At 28.9% G+C, this 17948-nt stretch overlaps 4 protein-coding genes across 4 annotated transcripts; 3 read left to right on the top strand and 1 right to left on the bottom strand.

The window, feature by feature from the left end:
- Positions 1-4656: 4656 nt before the first annotated feature.
- GO595_002668 (uncharacterized protein) lies at positions 4657-6729 on the top strand (the record flags this gene model as incomplete). The annotated part of the gene is made up of 1 exon (XM_067915603.1): positions 4657-6729. The coding sequence occupies one exon, from the start codon at positions 4657-4659 to the stop codon at positions 6727-6729; it is 2073 nt and encodes a 690-aa protein (XP_067776469.1).
- A 685-nt stretch (positions 6730-7414) lies between these two features.
- Positions 7415-8848, bottom strand: GO595_002667 (inactive ubiquitin carboxyl-terminal hydrolase 50; the record flags this gene model as incomplete). The annotated part of the gene is made up of 1 exon (XM_067915602.1): positions 7415-8848. One exon carries the CDS (start codon positions 8846-8848, stop codon positions 7415-7417), a length of 1434 nt encoding a protein of 477 aa, XP_067776468.1.
- Positions 8849-10364: 1516 nt separating this feature from the next.
- On the top strand, positions 10365-10877 carry GO595_002666 (uncharacterized protein; the record flags this gene model as incomplete). The annotated part of the gene is made up of 1 exon (XM_067915601.1): positions 10365-10877. One exon carries the CDS (start codon positions 10365-10367, stop codon positions 10875-10877), a length of 513 nt encoding a protein of 170 aa, XP_067776467.1.
- A 251-nt stretch (positions 10878-11128) lies between these two features.
- GO595_002665 (AChain A, Cyclin-dependent kinase 2) lies at positions 11129-12052 on the top strand (the record flags this gene model as incomplete). Its single annotated transcript, XM_067915599.1, has 1 exon — positions 11129-12052. The coding sequence occupies one exon, from the start codon at positions 11129-11131 to the stop codon at positions 12050-12052; it is 924 nt and encodes a 307-aa protein (XP_067776466.1).
- Between the last annotated feature and the right edge of the window lie 5896 nt (positions 12053-17948).

The raw sequence follows: 17948 nt of genomic DNA, 5'->3' as shown, positions 1-17948 counted from the left end.
AAGATTGTATTCGATATAAATGAATGAAATTTTAACGATTGAGTTATATATAAAGTAAATGTATATGAAAATGTTCCACTCAAAATATATGATGCAGTGAATGCATTTGATTTAGTGAATGCATTTGACTTAGTGAATGTATTTGTTTTCGCGAATGCGTGCGTCGGCCAGAGATATTGTTCGCATTTTCCAACTGATGATCCTTTGACACATTAAGTCCTCCAAATGTTGTTCCATTATATGCATCAATGATAACTGTTTCCAAATCATTGCATCCACGAAATGCTTCAACTCCAATTGAAGTTACTGAATCCGGAATTGCAATATTTGTTAATGATGAACAAGATTTCAGAATTTTGAATTTCTGTTACACCTTGACCAATGATAATTGCTTTTAATTTATCGCATTCACGAAATGCAGACATTCCAATTGAAGAAACTGAATTTGGAACCGTAATATTTGCTAATGATGAACAATAGTAAAATGAAAAATTTCCAATTGCTTTTACACCTTCGTTAATGATGAGTATTTCTAAATTATCTCATTGACAAAATACATCAGTTCCAATTAACGTAACTGAACATGTAATTGTAATAATTGTTAATGTTTTACATGAATAAAATGCAGAATCACCAATTGAATTTACCGAATTTGGAATGATAAAAGAGTTAATTGGCATTGCAAATGGACAAAAAACAATGATTTAAAATGTTTTTCATAAAGAATTCCATTAGTATCACTTGAATAATAAGTTTTCTTCAGATACATTAATCATTTCAAGGTTTACAAGCCTCACAAAAGGGCTATATTCAATTGAACGTACTGAATTACCAATTGCTATTGTTATTAAAGAGGTAAAAAAGTTAAAATCATTAAATGTAATATTTTCAACACCGTTCTCAATTATAATATGTTTTATTTGATCTTTATAATTAGAGCTTTGTTCCAAATCTTCTAAAAAAGTTATTGTAAGAGTACTTGGGCTGAATGTTTCAAATGCTTCTGTCTTGAATTCATTTTATGACGATGGTTTAGGCCTATCAAAATGTTATTTTACAACCATTCAATCTTTCCTTTTGAATGCTCGTAAAAAACATGTGATGTTAAAATATGCAATCTGACTAAGTTAAAAAGTTTATACTTTGCATATTATTTTATCGTTTCATTCGATGTATAAAAATTGTTTAACAGATTAGATAAATTCACTATCAATTTTATATATGTTTCTTTTGAATTTTAGTCTTATTGCCATAGCAAAAATTCTCAATTATTTTTTATTTATAAATTTTATTCAGAAGGAACCAAATATCTTTCTTAATTTTGCATTTGCCTAATTTTTCTGATAATACATGCTGTATAAATCAGAAAAGTGTTAATTAAGGGACACTGGATAAATATTTTTTGGTAACAAGTCAAGATTAAGTATGTGCCATCAAATTTAAAAGCATGATAAAGAAGCAATATTATTAAAGTAAAAAATGCAGTTCAGTGATTAACTTTTTTTTATTACCGAACGTTTAAATACGTTAATCCAATTCACCTTTTTATGTGGGGATCTGTTCTTCTACCAATTATACCAGTCTCAATAGGTCAGACTCCTACCACAAACTTTGATGAGCTAATTGATTGGTCTGTTGTATCTTCAATTGATCTAGATTTGATTTTAAAATCTGGTGATATAACCAGAATCCAACCATTTTTAACAAACTTTGTTGGACTAGATCTCTCTAATTCTGATTCATCGATTTTATCACATCCGTTATCTCGAAAACTTTGTCGAATTCTCCAGGTTTCATTAATTTTAATGAGCAATGTTCAAAAGCGTCTGTTAAATAAATTAACAACATCTGAATCAGAGCTTTCTTTAGCAAAACAAAAAATACATTCACTTAAAAAATATAATCAAAAATCCCAAAATCTTTTAAAGAACCAATTAAAACAAATTGAAAAATGTCCAATTTGTTCCAGATCTTTTAGCAGTATCAAATATCTTGATAAACATATTGAAAGAAAACATTCTGAAATATTTCTAAAATGGAAATCAATTCGAAACAAAGGAATAAACCCTCATCAAATCACAAAAGAACCAAGGAAAAAGCAGCACAATCAAAACAAACCACATAAAAATCAATCTTTCAGAAAAATTCAAAAGCCAGATCTCATCGAAGAATCACAAATGGAAGTTATTTCTGATAGTTCCATGAATAGCTCTGATATGTTATATACTTCTAAGTTGAAATTTGATTCACTTTCAGAAATTTCAAATCAAGAACAAATGTCTATACGATCAACGACATCATCTTTTTCATTAAAGAAAGTCACACAAATGTCATCAGATGAATTTTTATTAACAAACGAAAACGAATTATCTTCGAGTGATTTTTTCTATTCTTCTGATTCCACATAATATGACAAAATATTTTGTTTCAACTCTTGAATTTCCTGTTCATCCGTATCAATACTCTCCATTGCATCTTGAATTTGAATATTATTTCCTAATTCAACGAAAGAATTATCAAGTGCCAAGAATCGAATCAAACTTTTCAAGAAAACCGAAAAATAAGGAGAATATCCGATATATATAATTTCGATTATAGCTTCAAATCCGCCTTTTTGTCCAAATTCTAATAACTCGGCATTATCAACTGACAATGCATATGTTGCAAGACAAGAAATGAATTCAAGTTTCAGCTCAGTACATCTGTCTTGTGTAGTTTCAAGGAAAAAATCAATAAAACCATAGTTCTTAAGAACATTCCAATAATTAGGCAGAATTAGCCGAATGAACTCATAAATGCTGTAAATCAGATTGTTCTCATCGATGGATTTTTTAACGGTTTCTCGCAACTCATCAAAAAAAGTGTCAACAAAAATTTCATTAACACCATGTTTAAAGAGAAAAATATAACACTGGTAGAGTGACTCAGATTGAGACAAGAGGCGAAGGAGTTGGGCGTTTTTAAAAAATTCGAGTATATCTGGTATTGTCATTGCAAATTGAAAAGATCGCTCCGATTTCAAGACATGTTCCATACAAAGCGTAGACATTTCCCGAAGGGGAACATGTTGACTTGTAATGAATTTAGCAAAATAAGGTATTAATGGATCAAGAATTTCGTTGTTTTCGCCAAAGTATTTGTAAAAATCATAAATAATATGAATGGGCCGAAAAGAGTCTTTGTCATTTTCGTTATTTGAAATAAAGCAACCGATTGAATCAATTATTCCATTTTCAATTAGAAGAGGTATAAAGTTATAGCTATGATCAATTAAAATGAGTGTTGCATGGTATGCATATGATAATATGACAGGATTTTCAGATGAGTAGAAAGTTGTGAAAGCAATAATTAAATTAGGATGAAAAACATTTGGTGTATTAAGTTTTGAATAATACCATATATTATGAAGAAAAATTATTAAATAAACCGATATTTCAGCTGGATAATCGGAATTTGTAATTATTTCTGATAATGGAGCTAAAAAATTTTCATCTATTAGTAAATCATTTAACGCAAATGACTTTTGCTGTGTGAGTTTTGAAAGATATGTAATTGTATTTTCGACATCATTTCTATTAATAATGTTATTGACCAAAATTGGGAGTTGAATTTTGGTAAATGCTAAATCATCTTCTCTGTATGCTGGAAGATCTGATTCATTTGTTTCTTCATGATTTGTTATGGCTCTGATTTCTTCATGAAAAAATTTCTTTTTTGCAGTTCGCTTGTAATTCATATGACATTTCTCATTTCATTATACACCAAAAAATCTCAACATATTTCTTTTCTAATTCGCTTTTTCACGATTTATATCGCGTATTTCTCAATTGCTAAAAATATATGTAGTTATATGATTTATTACAAAATATTATGAAATGTATTTTTCATCGTTTTGCTCTATCTGATAATTGAAAAATTTTTTCATCTTTGGTCTGTATCAATTTTTCAATATTACTTATTTTTTCTTCAAGTTCTTTGATATATTGATTTTGTTCATCAACTTCTTTAATTTTTGCTTCAAGAACCTTTCTATTTGTTTCATGTTTTGCAGATTCAATTTCTTCTTCTATGGAATTATCACTAATCAAATCTGCATATGGATTTTGGTCTTGTTCAATTTTATTATTTATAACATTTCTGACATCAAAAAGAACCTTTTCTATTACACCAGGTTTCGCATTTGCAAGATTATTTATAACTTCTGGTGATAAATTATATGATAATTTTTTTAAGACACGTGTGTTTAAAGTTTTCCAATTATACACCTTTGTCTCAACTTTTAATCCTTGATCATAATTAAAAAGATCAACAAGATTTGGAAAAAAATGTGCTATAACTTCAGCCATCAATACAGCATCAGAAAAATCTCTAGGAAGATTTTTTTTCTTCCTTGACAATGGAATCGTGTCAATCCAATGGTAAAGATCTTCTAGTTGTTTTTGACTGATTTGCACTTCCATTTGGATTTTTCAACCCTATTTTAACGTCATCGTCAAAAGACAAGTGAAATTTCACTTTTGAAAAGCAATGTGCCAAAAAAAAGGGTTCAAACTTTGTGAGCTCAAATTTTCAACCGCCTCGTAAAACTTTGAAATTGAATGATTCAAAATTCTGAGTGAAATATGAGTCCTCTCAAATAAATGTCAAATTGTCATTATGTTATTTGTCTTTTTCCTCGCTTTAATTGGAAGCGTTGAAAACAATTCCAAGGATCCAATTCCAAACAAGATCAACTGGAAAGGCATTTGGAACGGTCTTAAGAAGGTCGTTAACTTCCTTCAAAAGCTCTTCGTTCTCATTGACGAATCATTCGATGAAGAAAACGGCCAACCAGTATTCAATGGATTTAAAGTTATTGACGTACAAGTAGATGATAATGATGAAGTTAGAAACATTGTTCTCCAAAACGATGATGGTGTTAAAGTTCTTGTTCACACTGAAATCGCTGACTTCGGTGATGTTGAAGAACCAGCATCAAACAAATGGAACTGGGGCAAGATCTGGAACGTTGTCAAGAAGGTTATCTGCTTCGTCGCTGATCTCATCAGAGGCAATAGCCTTGAACTTTCAACAGTCGATGGTGAAGAAACAGTTACATTCGGCGATTACTCCATCACAGAAGTTAAATTAGATGACAATGACCAACCACAAGGCATCCAACTCGAAAATGCTGCTGGTAACAAGATCATCTTCCACGTCGAAATCGGTTCACCAAACAATGCTGCTATTCCAAACAAGTTCAGCTGGAAGAAACTTTGGAACGGTATCAAGAAGGTCGTCAACTTCCTTCAAAAGCTCTTCGTTCTCATTGACGAATCATTCGAGGAAACAGAAGAAGGTCTCTCATTCAACGGTTACAAGGTTATTGACATCCAATTAACAGAAGATAACAAACCAAAGGAAATCGTTCTTGAAAACGAACAAGGCACACAAATCATCCTTGACACAACACTCACTGATTTCGATACAGTCGTTTTAGATGATGATAACAAGTGGAACTGGAGCAAGATCTGGAACGTTGTCAAGAAGGTTATCTGCTTCGTCGCTGACCTCATCAGAGGAAACCTCGAACTCACAACTAAGGATGGCGAAGAACAACCAGTTCTCGGTGATTACTTAATCACAGATGTTGATTTAGATGAAGAAGAAACACCACAAGGCATCACACTCGAAAATGAAGCTGGTAACAAGATCAAGATTAAGATTTCTATCGGAAGCAACTCAGCACCAGTTGCTAACAAGTTCAGCTGGAAGAAACTTTGGAACGGCATCAAGAAGGTCGTCAACTTCCTTCAAAAGCTCTTCGTTCTCATTGACGAATCCTTCGAAGAAGATGGTGAAGAATTCAAATTCAATGGATTCACAGTTACAAACCTCGAATTCACAGAAACTGAACAACCAAAGGAAATCGTTCTTGAAAACGAAGAAGGTGTTAAGATCATCCTCGACACAACACTCGTTGACTTCGAATCAGAATCATTCATGGAAGGAGAAAACAAGTGGAACTGGAGCAAGATCTGGAACGTTGTCAAGAAGGTTATCTGCTTCGTCGCTGACCTCATCAGAGGAAACCTCGAACTCACAACTAAGGATGGCGAAGAACAACCAGTTCTCGGTGATTACTCAATCACAGACGTTGACTTAGACGAAAATGAAACACCACAAGGCATCACACTCGAAAACGAAGCTGGTAACAAGATCAAGATTAAGATTTCTATCGGAAGCAACTCAGCACCAGTTGCTAACAAGTTCAGCTGGAAGAAACTTTGGAACGGCATCAAGAAGGTCGTCAACTTCCTTCAAAAGCTCTTCGTTCTCATTGACGAATCATTCGATGAAGAAAACGGCCAACCAGTCTTCAACGGCTTCAAGGTTATTGATATCCAAGTCGATGATAACGATGAAGTTAGAAACATTGTTCTCCAAAACGAAGATGGCGTCAAAGTTACAGTCCACACTGAAATCGCTGACTTCGGTGATGTTGAAGAACCATCAACCAACAAGTGGAACTGGGGCAAGATCTGGAACGTTGTCAAGAAGGTTATCTGCTTCGTCGCTGACCTCATCAGAGGCAACAGCCTTGAACTTTCTACACTCGATGGTGAAGAAACAGTTACATTCGGCGATTACTCCATCACAGACGTTCAATTAGATGACAACGAACAACCACAAGGCATCCAACTCGAAAACGCTGCTGGTAACAAGATCACCTTCCACATCGAATTCTAAACTAAGAAATTGAATTTTTAATTTAGGTTCACTAAATAATTCACCCAGTTATTTGATTTTATGTCACATTCGCAAAGTATTGGCACTTTTGTGATAAAATATACAAATGAAGTTACTGGTTATGTTCTCCACCGCTGAGCAGTTACACCAGATTTCCCAGTTCATGCGGATGCCATTTTCATCAATATCGAAACTAATAGAAAGTTCTGTTAATAACAACAATTGCTTTTAATATCAATTACTGATAAAACTAATGTACCATCACCATGATCATAGGCAAGCGCATCTTTCAATCATGGTAATTGATTGTTGTGGGAATATGCAATGTATGCTGCTATTGGTGGAGATAAGCTTAATGGGGTTTAAATCTGCAAACTTAGTTGAATCTCTTGTTCAATATTTGTATTGAGCTGGTTTAATAACAAGGACTCTATCACTTGCACAAGAAACCATTGAAGGGATTTAGCATCTACCATTTTTACCATTTCATACTATATCTTCTCCATTTAAATGAATTGCTATGATCAATTCCAATCACTATTCTCTGTTGCGATTTCGTTTGTACACAATGAAATTTCCTTACAGTGAAAGTGTTCGATAATGTTTAGAATTCGTGTGCATAAAATTCATATTTTATCAATTATTAAAAAAAATTTTTTGATACAAACAAATATTTATTAAAGTTTCAATCAATTTCATCTTCAAGTTTAGCATATAATAACATCCATGTTAACTCCTTTTCGAATATTGCTTTCGGACTTTGGCAGATGCTACTTCTTGTTTCGCTAAAGAATAACCAATTTTTAGCTTTGCAGTCGTAACAAAATGTTTTATACTTTCTATTTAATTGTTGACCTGATTGTGATACAACAGCAATTAATTTATATTTTTCATTACCATTTCCATCAGGTTTTGCTAATTCTAAATCCATTGGAAATGATATTGGATCAGTAATTCTTTTCATTGTATTCGAACTTTTGATATGTCTTCGAAATGCAAATGCTGCAACTTTAGGTAATGACAATATCTTCATTTTCCCTTTAGTCGTTGTTTCTGCCTTACAGAAATCACAATGTTGTTCTGTTGTATAAGATTTCATCCATGAATGAATGCAATTTTCGAGTGTTGCCTTTTTGAATAGTTTACTCACTATCGGCAGTGATATACATAAATAATCGGAATTATGTTCGATTTTAACTTTACATGTTTTACACTTAATGTTTTCGTGTAATGAGAATTGGAAGAATTGTTGTAAGCCTAAATTTTTGATTAAATTAGAAAATATATTCGAAATTGAAGATCCAGAATTTGTAATTTTGGAATCAATTAATTCAGAGAATAATTCTGGTGGGATATGAGCTTGTGAAAATTTATCAACTTCTTGTACATATTTACCAAATGTATTAAGTTCATTTGTGTCTTTGTTTCTATAATATTCTATGATTGGAGGTAAAAGAGATATCGAATGAAGCAATGAATTTAATATGGAAATATGCGATTGATATATTTGCGAACTAAAGTTTACACTGTTTGAAGTTATATCATATGAAATTGGATTTGGTAATGTTGAATTTGATTTGGAATCATATGTATCTCTGTGCTTTTTAACAGTTATGTCCAAGTAAAGATTGTTCCCATACTCAGATGCAATGGAACTAACATCCATTTGGTCTTGTAAAACAGTTCCTTCTTCTGAAGATTTGACTACGATATTATCCATGCCAACTTTTAAGCTCTTTTCAAGCATTTTCTTCATTTCTACAATGGTCCAGTTTGAATCAAATGTTTTTGAAAAGTTCATGTTGTTTGTTTTGGAAACAAATTGAAATTTTATAGGATATAATATAACAGATCCAGTATTGGTAAGCATGTTAACCATATAAGGTCTAAATATTTTTGGGTCAACAAGGAATTTTTGTTCAATTAATTGAAAAACATTGAGCTCAAGTATTTCATAATCAATTCCATATTTAAGTTCAGTATGGCTGTCAATGCGTTTAGCAAGCTCAGTATTGTCGCAAAATCCTGGATTTGTGATTGATGTGCTTAATAAATATTTTTTGAAATCATCAAACCAGGTCTTGGAAACCAATGCGACATTCCTGGCTGCAGTTGACATTGGGTGATTGTTTATTTGAGGTATTCTGAGTCTAACTATTTCCTTGAAACGTGACTCATTTAAGGCTTTCATGGTAAATGATCAACGGCCTCTGAAAATATGGCGTCCAATTGAGTCAAGAATTTGTTTGCTTTTTATTCGAGTTTTTCAATATATTGTATGTACGGTTCATACAAACTAATTGAAAATAAGTTTTGGGGCCAATTAATTGAATAACTTCAATATCGAAATTTTATAACAATAACCATAAAATTTGTATTGGCAATGATCGTCGAATCGCAATAACCTCATTTCTTCCAACAAAATTTTGAGAACTCGTCGGTTTTAGTGGAATCGATAGAAACCGTTTTCGAAGTGTATGAAAAGTGATTTTATAACAAAAATCATTTCTACCAAATATAATCATAAAAAATCAGAACCATATCCCCTAAGCATTATTTATAATCTGATAATGAGATTAAAATGATTGGAAATTTGATTGCTGAAAGAGTAAAAAAAGATTTTTCCTGTATGTAGCGATAGCAAATTCAACACATAGAAAAATTGAATTGGATTTTTGGGCGGATCAATTGAAATAATTTAAATGAAGTTGATTCAATGCTACAACTCCCCTTGCAATCAAAAACATTTAGAAATTTCATCAATTTCATATAAATTAAATCTGAATGGTAAAGATTTAAATGAAAAGGGTAAATACGAGTGTTAGAACAAAATCTTTAAATTCGAATTTACATTATCTTTAAATTTAATAAAATAGCAATATGTAGGTGGGAAGAATTCGATGTTGTTTAGAATAAAGATTTTATTGAAAATAAATCTTAAAATTATAAAATTATTTCTTAAATTTTATCTTTTTCATATTATTTCGGAGTATAAATAATATATTTTATATGTTTTAATATTATATAGGATTTTATAAGTATTAAATTCATACTAAATTTGAAATGTATATTCACGGATCTTTGCTTCTAAAAAAACATTTTCATTTTAATGTTTTTAATGATTTACTGTGAAGGTGCTAATAATTTAACCTTGTAACTTTATTAATGCAGTATCTTATAATCATATATAATTTCATAGTGTTTTTCAATGCTAATAAATGCATACCATACTACTTCAATGCGTACTTACCAAATAATTTCATTCAATAACATATTATCATTTTATCTTTGTCTCTTTTCTGAATTTTTTCCAGAAATTACTATTTTTATTATGTAAGAATGAATGCCTTATGGAACAAAATGCAACCAAATATCAATAATTTTTATTCTGAAAAATCATTTTCCTTTTATTTCATTTTGTGGATGGCCGCAGCTCGTAAGGATTATAAAAAACAGATTATTTAAAGAGGAAAAACCAATTGTTTTTTTACGAGAAGCAGGAAACCAAATTTCATATATTTACATGGTTTTTGAATCAGATTCGATCGTCATACAGTATTCAATCCATTTCAAACAAACAAAGTGAAATTATTTCACCATAAGAAGCCAACCGAAAACTGACAATATATCCACGAATGCTTTGTCTGTTCGCCACATTCATTGCTTCCAAGAAAATTGAAGCCATATTTGATATAAAGTTCACAGCTTCTTGTCCACTTTCCCCAGAAGCCTATATGATTGTTGATAAAGGCGAGCAAATAATTAAACCAACAAGAAAAGGCAAAACTTACGTACGTCTCCATCCTGGAAAGCACACTATTGATATCAGCCATCCATGGTGCAAATTCTATCCAGTGGAGTTCAACGGTGCACAAGATGGCTCATTCAAGGCCATCACAAATTCAACAGCAATTTCAAAATATCCAATTACTGTTCGTCACATGCCATTAGAGGATGATGACCCTCTATCCATGATGCTTAAAAACAAATGGATGCTCCTAGCTCCACTCATATTAATCGGATTTCAATTCCTTAAGAGATATATGAGCAAACCAGAGGTTATGGCAAAGGTACAAGAAATGCAAGAAAATTTGAGGAGACAACAAGAAGAAATGACTGCACAAGCAAATCGCGCCAGAACAAACTAAGGTGTTTTATTCAATAAAATTGCTCTTTTATACAATTTGGAATAATATGAAGCATTGTATACTTCTTTTTATATTTAATCTTCATATCGAAATATTAAATTTTTAGACTTTTTTAAAATGTATTAACAAGCTTTAGTAACATGATATTTATATATTGTCTATATGTTTTTCAAGTACAAAAATCATTAGATATACCGAAAAGATAAAGATTTTGATTTTGAAGATAACAATCCGTGTTAACGTTCACCCATATGGAAACCTTAGAACCATCTGAATTCTCAAAACGATTTACAGACAGAGAAAAGTTGGGTGAAGGAACATATGGCGTCGTTTATAAAGCAAAAGATACAAGAGATGACACCATTGTTGCTTTAAAAGTTATGAAATTTGATCAAGAATCAAATGGCATTTCTCAAACAACATTACGAGAGATCTCTATTTTAAGCTCAATTGATCATCCTAATCTTCTTAAAATGAAAGACATTATTCTTGAAAATAATTCTTTAACAATTGTTACTGAATTTCTTGAATATGATTTATACACTTTTTTATACAAAAGACGAAAACGCCCACTTGACCAACGCCTTATTCGTTCTTATGGGTATCAGTTACTATGTGGTTTATATTATTTACACTCACATCGAATTGTTCATCGAGACTTAAAACCCGCTAACCTACTTATTGATATGGCCGGTAACATTAAGATCTGTGATTTTGGGCTTTCACGATACTTTTCGATTCCATTACGAAAATATTCTCCAAATGTTGTATCTGAATGGTATCGACCAGTCGAACTTCTTTATGGGGCCAAAAACTACGACGTTTCTGTTGATATATGGAGCCTTGGCTGTTGTCTGGCTGAAATGTCTCGAAGATATCCATTGTTCCCAGGAGATACTGATATTGATATGCTTCATAAAATTTTTGAAATTCTCGGAACGCCGTCAAAAGATGAAATCCCAAGCTTCCCAGAAGAGCTTAGGAGCTCTTTTAAGGAACATGAGCAACAAGATTTGAAAGTTGTATTTAATTCAGATGACGAATATTTCGTCGATTTGATCAAGAAAATGCTCGAATATAACCCATCTAAGAGGATAACAGCATTGGAAGCATTAAATCACCCGTACTTTAATGACATACCAAAGACACTATACGAAAAATGTTTTCCGAAATAGATTTCGTTATGTTGAAAAGACAGAAACAATGTTTTAGAACATTGATCATATAAATTAAATTCAATGCAGTTTTAATTTTTTTTTTTTTTTTTTTTTTTTTTTCTCCAAACTAAATCATTGCATAAGTTAATCAGCTATTTTGATTCTGTGTATTTTGTAAATGCTGGAGCCGTGTTTAATAATGGAAGAGAATTATGGATTAATGAAATTTACAGAAATATCACAAAAGAGAACATAGGAATTTATGACATGTTTACAAATGAGCTATATATTTAAAGATAAAAATGTAAGGAAAAATTACTATGTGGAGATACTATCACAAATACTGTTTGAAACAATTTAATTATAATTTCCAGATTATTGAATAAAAGAAATAAAATATATTTTTTTTCATTAACATTGGTTCCATCATTTTTCAAAACATATTTATCAAGTTCATTATTACCTAATTCAGATGAAAGTAATAAAATATCATTTGGAATATGATTATAATTAAAAACGTAAAACATAAAATTGTTTGTTTGATACAAATAAAAAACACTCACACAAAATCCATTTCTAAAATATTTTATTCGAACTTTTTACTTTAACTGATAAGGTATCAATGATACTTTTCCATTTTTCTTTACCAACACAACGCATTCTTTATCTTCAACATATGTCACTGCCTCCGCAGGCTCGCCCAAATAACACAAACTATTTTCTATATTCAAGTAAAACGCCTCGAACACGAACAGATTACACGTGTCGACCATTACCACATAATCGAAACCATCGAAAGAAGTGAATGCGTTCCATTTTGTTATTGGGTTATCCAATTTTCTTTTTCTAATCAAGTCTCCATTTATTGTATACATTGCGATTGAGTACGAAGTTTCCAAACCATTAATCACGTCGGACATAAATACGAGAACAAAACCCCATTCGGGCGTCACCAATATATTAATTGGCCTTGCGTTATTCATTTGTATTACTCGATTTACTAATCCATTATTTAATGAACAAAATATTAATGAGCCATCTTTAGTACCACATATTATAGTATGAAAGACGGAACTTATTGTACAACAATTAATTAAACTTGTGAACAATGGAATTTCGAATATTTTGTTCATCCGATAATGGATTAATACATTCGATTCATTATCAATGATAGCTAACCAATTCTTATCGGTAGATATTATATTAATTTTATTACGATAAAACCCAAATTTTTGTTTTTCTTTTAGATCGATTTTATATAAATCTGTTTGATTACTATTGACTAAATAATATGATTGTAATCCATTAAATGAAATTGTTTTCTCATGTGTTTTGGGATGTGATATTGGTACTCCAAAATTCCGTGAGAAACTTTTTGTCCGTTTTCCTCTAAATTTAATTTTTATTAAATCTTGTGATTTAGAGATTGCTGAAGAATTTGTTTCTTTTAGTGGAATTGGTACAGGAATTTTAAGTTTAGTTTTATTTTTATTATTTTCATTATTATTTTGTTGTTGAAGTTTTATTAAATCATTATATGTATATGATTGTAATATTAATTTGTTTTCATTTGTTAATATCCAAAATTTAAAGTTATCATTAGAATATGTTATCGTTATATAATTTAATTCTTTAATGTTTAAATCGAAATTAATTTCTTCAATTTGATGATTAAAATGTTGTTTCGGTAATCGTTCAACATGAGGCTTATCAAAGATTTGTTGTGGTATTTGCCCAACATGACAAAGAATTGCTTCGATTTCCATTTGTTTTTCTTGTGATTGTAAGTTTTCGGGATTATCCCATACGTTTGGATACATAGTACTCATGAATACATTATTATGTTTTCTAGCATTTTCACCACGTTGTGTATAACCCCAAATCAAATCGATCCAATGATTAATGTTTTTGGAGACATAATCACTTTCAAGAGCTTTTCGATTTAAATATATGAATTCAAATGGACTATTATTCGACCAATTTGGTAATATTACATTATTAATGATTTTATGATCTTCTGTTTCACCGAAATTATAATTCTCCGAATTAATTAAAAATTCGGGAGACATAAAGAATTCGGGTGTTAATTCTCGACAATCATTTTGTAATGTAGTACAAAGTTTATATGAATCTTTAATACTATTAAATATTCGTGAAGGATAATCAAATTTACCTCCTTGAATATCAATATGTAATGAAGTAAATGGTTCCGTTCGAACTAACCATAAAGCTACACTTAATTGACATGAATAACCAGAACTATACATATAAGGTTCTACTCCGATATCTTTTAATTGTTGTTCTTTATCAAGAATTTCTTCAAGTTTTTCTTGATTTAATGCACCAATAGGTTTAGATAAATCACGATATATATTCGGATCTTCTAAATTTAATGTTTCAGATTCATAATCTTGTAATATCCATGGGAATATTAAATATTGTGATGAATCATTAAAACTTCGGCCACTATAATGATTTAAATACATTAAATATTTAAATGTGGATATTTTATGTTGTTGCCATAACATAGTAAAATGACTTTGTGATGTTAATGTCTTAAATCCATTATTTTGAATAAATGTACTTTTAGGGAAATTCGATATTCGAAAACTTTTCATTACTTCAATTGATGTTTTATTTATGAAGTTAATGAAATAAGTTTTACCATTGTTTTGAAAGATTTCAATAGCTGTCGGATGATGAAATCGTGTTCGTGAATATATATGAGTAATTTCTTGGAAATTAATTTTTATTATTTTTGTTCCTTTATTTTGTTTTAAGATAAAACAATCAGGCATTATTATAAATGCCATATTATTAATAATCGAATTAACTTTTATTAATTGACAAGGGAATTTATTTAATACATTTTTCTTTGTTATATCAGCAGTTGATATATTTTCATTATATTTAATAAGATATTGTTCTTTATTTTGATTCATATTCATTTTATTTTCATTATCATTCTCATTAAATAAATTAATCGCATCTAAATGTGGATTATAATGTGAATTTCGTTTCATCTTTAATGGATATAAATCTGAACATACAGTAAAATCACGTTTATAATGAAATTGTTGTTGTGACATTTGTGGTGGTAATGCATTATGCCAAGGAGCCATACCCATAGTAATCCAATGCCAATATTGTTTCCATTTCTTTCTACATAACGTTTTTTCTTGTTGAATTAAATCAAAATCACTTATAGTTTTAATTGTTGATATAGTTTGAATTTCAGGATTTATAATATTAAAAATATTTTTTGCAACTTTTTGTCCATTTTTAACAAAATTTATTATAACTGTTTGTACTTTATTATTCGATGTAATAATATTTTGATCTGGTTGAAGATTTTGTAGGAATTCATTCATGTTAAGTTCAATATCTTTTCGTTCCATTTTTGTAATTTGTTGATTATTAGTAACTAATGAATGATGTTCAAATAAACTTAACGCTAATTTAAATTCTTGATATTTAAAATGTTGAAATACTTCTGTTGATAAAACATAATTCGAATGTGCTAAATATGAAGCTATCATTATAATAGTTTCAGAACATTCATTAATTGGATGACTTATAAAGATAATTAATGATTTTTCTGCTATGTTTGAATCTTTCCAATTACCATTTGAATCAATTCGAATTCCAAATTTATAATTTATAATTTCATTCTTTTGTAAATTAGATAATTTATTATATATATCTTTCGGATATATTAAATTAGGATTTTGTGGTTTGATTGGTATATTTAATAATTCGAATGCATTTATTGTATAATTTTCATAATTTTCCGATTTATTAATTTCTTTTTGTGATTCGATTTGAATTTTTTCAAAACTCGAATTATTAAATTCATCATATAAACCATAATTAAAGAATTTATCTTGAAAGAATAAAAATTGTCTTAATTGTATAAATAAGAATTTAATATCTTTATCTTTTAAATTTCGAGTTCGTAAATAATATTCAATTAATTCTTGAAATGCAATTTGTTTAATATCATCAATATTAATATTATTAAAACATTTACCGATTACATTTATCATATTAATTATTAAAGTAATATATTTTTTATTTTCATTAATAATAAATGAACAAATTAAATGTTGTAAATCAGTTGAAACTTTAAATAATGAAATAATTAACCATAAAATTGTATCAGTATTAATAATTAAATTATTGAATTTAGTTAAATATAATTTTCGGATATAATTTTCTCCCATATTTAATGCCATCCATGCACATATTGGAAACAAATAATTATTTTCATATAATGTCATATTATATATTTCATAAAATACATCTTCTTTAAGGAAATCTTCAGTTAAATTACATAATATTAAATCAATATATCTTGATATTGATATATTACCTAATAATTCTAATTTAAATGAGTTTAATATTATTTTTATGATTAAAATTGCTATTTTTGGATCAGGTAATGTTACTAAATAATGTATTAAATGAATTTTATCAATTGAAATTTCAGGTTTTTGTAATATTTTAGTGTCTTCAATAATATCATTTAATAATAATAATAAATCATAATGTTGTTCAGATAATAAAATATGACTAATTAAACAAGTTAAATCTTCTTCGACAAATGAATTCTTTGCAATTTCGATTGCTAATTTTTGTATTATTTCTCGACATTCTTTTACATTAATTTGATTCTTATGTTTAAATACAAAAATATCATCTTTAGTTTGATAATAATAAAAGATATGTAATATACTTAATATTAATTGGAATGAAAGTTTTGCTTGTTTAGCAAACTCAGTATATAATATTAATGAAATATGTTTAATGATAGTTTGATGATCTTCTGAAGTAGCTTTTAACCAAATGTTTAAATTTAATAAAATCGATCTAATAAAAGAAGTTTGTAAATTTTGATTTTTAATTTCTTTACATAAATTATAAAATTTCAAATATAATTCAAAAGTTATAAACTTTTCTTCAATTCCTAATATTAAATGTGATAATAATTTAACGCCATCCATTGATAAAAACAAATCTTGTGATTCTTTATTACGTAATAATGCTGTTTCAAATATCGAAAATATTAAATCATTAAATTCTCCATTTTGATATTTTAATTGCCATTGTTTAAATAATGGTAATATTAATGTAGTACCACAATTAGTACATAAGAAATCAGCAAATGAAGAACCAGAATATAAATGAATTTGTGTATCAGAATAAATATTTGAATTCGTTGCAATATTTTTTAATGTTAAATTATCTTGATGTTTTTCTCCGACAAAATAAAAGATTGGATTTAATGATGGTTCATCTTGACCTAAATTATATAATTCTTTCAGTTCATTTGAATCCAAAAATTTATATAATGAAAATGAACTTACAAATGATTGAGTCTTTGGTGTATTAAAAACAGAAATTCCTCCAAATTTACATTGAATATTACCATGTGATAATATAAACGAATCAATAATTTTAATATCTTTTAATTCACAATTCATAAATATCGAAACTTGAAAACTTTCGCCAATATTAATTAATGATATAGTTAAAAACGTCCATTGATTTATTGGCCAATTATAAGAGATTTCGACATTAGTTTGATTTAAAGTCGACGTGAAATTTAAATATAATTTCGAATCATCTAACGTCATTATAATTTCTTGTTGTTTAGAATCAATTAATTGTATTAATGTTAATCTATTTGATGTAGAATAATATGAAAATATCCAAAAATTAAAGCACATTCCAAATGATAACATTTTCGAATCTAAATTATTAATATTAAATATTAAATCTTTCCTAAATGGTATCATACAACGTTTTCTATCTGCTTTTAATAATGTTAATAATGTATTCAATGAATAATTATAATATTTCGGAAGTCTTTTACCTTCAATTGGACATAATAATGAAATATAACTACGAACAA

Source organism: Histomonas meleagridis, assembly GCF_020186115.1.
Source record: "Histomonas meleagridis strain 2922-C6/04-10x chromosome Unknown contig_20, whole genome shotgun sequence".
NCBI lineage: Eukaryota > Parabasalia > Tritrichomonadida > Dientamoebidae > Histomonas > Histomonas meleagridis.
Note: the sequence above shows the minus strand (reverse complement) of the source record. Positions and strands in the feature narration are given on the sequence as shown.